The 1,720-nt window shown below is 44.9% G+C and overlaps 1 protein-coding gene across 2 annotated transcripts in view; it reads right to left on the bottom strand.

The window, feature by feature from the left end:
- Positions 1-816: 816 nt before the first annotated feature.
- The window catches only part of LOC119303127 (YTH domain-containing protein ECT4-like), a 4,484-nt gene continuing 3,580 nt past the window's right edge, over positions 817-1,720 (bottom strand). For both annotated transcript variants that reach the window (XM_037580215.1, XM_037580216.1), the window contains exons 8-9: positions 1,459-1,605; positions 817-1,335 (exon numbers count right to left, since the gene is read on the bottom strand). In XM_037580215.1, coding sequence (XP_037436112.1) covers positions 1,183-1,335; positions 1,459-1,605 — 300 coding nt within the window. In that variant the 3' untranslated portion in view covers positions 817-1,182. The remainder of the gene's footprint in view (positions 1,336-1,458; positions 1,606-1,720) is intronic.

The following is a 1,720-nucleotide window of genomic DNA, read 5'->3' as shown; positions in this document are numbered from 1 at the left end:
TAGATGAGTGACTATAAGTGATGACTATATATGGCATGGCAACATCATATAGCCAACAACAGTTGGCTATACTATTAACCATGCTCTTATACATCATCATCATGGTGGTGTCATGTTTCAGGAATCAGGACCATGCCGCAACCACAATTAGCAACTCTCTTCCTCATCAACCCTGGCTCGGTTCGTTCTCAAAAAAAAAAAAAAAACCCTGGCTCGGTTCGGCAGCCAGTGGTTCTTGGTACTGTCAGTGAGTCAGTCCCCCTGTCCCCAAATAATTGCCCTTATTTTAAATTGTCCCCCTGTCCCAAAATAATTGTCTCGGTTTTAGTTCAAGAGAGAGTAGAGAACATAGGAATTTGGAAATCGAGGTGCTAGTGAGCTGGATGAGCAGAATAGGGTGATGGCGGGCAACCGAAATCGGTAGAAGTGCAATCTCCTCCCTCTGAGAAAGTAGGAGTGGGATCTTGAAGAAAGCTCAACGCTGCATTTCGCAAAACAAAGAAGGGGCCAAAACCCCGACTACCACCTTACTTCTCCGGTGCCGGCAGCCCACCCCCATCGACCCGAGCCGTCAAGCCTGGCAAGCCCTTAGGTCATTTGTAATCAAATTTTAGCAATTCTAGGATTTGCTTTTGTGCTCAAAACAAAATTCTGGGAGGGTCTTCCTGCCTGCATGCGCTAGTAAGCAGTAGACCGGCAGTAGTCCGGTGTAGAGCATTCTGCATTCAACATGCTCTATAACCAAAAGATTCTCATAGGAAATAATAGATCAGGCATAAAACTTCAAACAGAACACCACACACAGAATCAAGGGACTAGAAAAAACGGGAGTTCTTTGTTCTTATTACTTTCTCCAGCACTACAACACTCAGAAAAAAGCTTGGTACCTTAAATGTTGTCTAGAAGTATCGAAAACCGGCTCCTTTAGTCTAAACAATAACAAATGGCTGAAATTACTTAACCAACAAGACTCCGAAACAAAAATAGGAATAGGAAAGGGGCCACATATAAGAACGCGATGTCACCAGGTATATAAGAGACCTAAACGATGAGAACCAAGTCACACCACCTAACTTTAGTTTCCCATGTATGATGATCCGCGCATATTTCGAAGCCTGACCGAGTTTTGCGCAATGGACTACCGCATGTGTTAACAGTAACGAGCGTAAGAAATATATCACGCTAGTTGGCACTCGCGACGCCGCTTTCAGCTGTGGTGGGTTTGGAAGCGTTCAGCTCTTCCCCGGCGGCAGGGGCGGTGCTCTCCTTGCTCGGTGTCTGCTTCTGTGCAGCGGAGTTCCCGTTAACTGCGCTCTTCTCCTTCTCATCAACGCCCTGGACAATACAAGGATAACAATCTGGCATCAGGACCTATAACAAACACCACCTTAACCAGTACTCGTCAAATTCTAAAACTGTCAACAACAGAGCGCTCTAGTGCATGGAATCAACACTTGCCTGCCCCTGAAGCGGTTGTTGCTTTGCTCTCTTTTCTTGCATCAACTTCTGTCGGTTCTCGTAAAATGCAAAGTCATCCAAAATTGAGGTCTTGCTGACATGTTCCTTGAAAATCTTGAGCATTTGAAGACCTTGCTCAAGCTTAACCTGCAGCGTAAGGGAGACAGTGGACCAGTGCTTTCAGTAATAAGTTTAGATAGTCTACTACTACTGGAAACATCAATCATACTGCCAAAGAAGCATTATATAAATACAATGACCC

This window comes from Triticum dicoccoides, chromosome 5A (genome assembly GCF_002162155.2).
Source record: "Triticum dicoccoides isolate Atlit2015 ecotype Zavitan chromosome 5A, WEW_v2.0, whole genome shotgun sequence".
NCBI classification, from domain to species: domain Eukaryota; kingdom Viridiplantae; phylum Streptophyta; class Magnoliopsida; order Poales; family Poaceae; genus Triticum; species Triticum dicoccoides.
The sequence above is the reverse complement of the archived record's forward strand: the minus strand, read 5'-3'. Positions and strand labels throughout refer to the sequence as shown.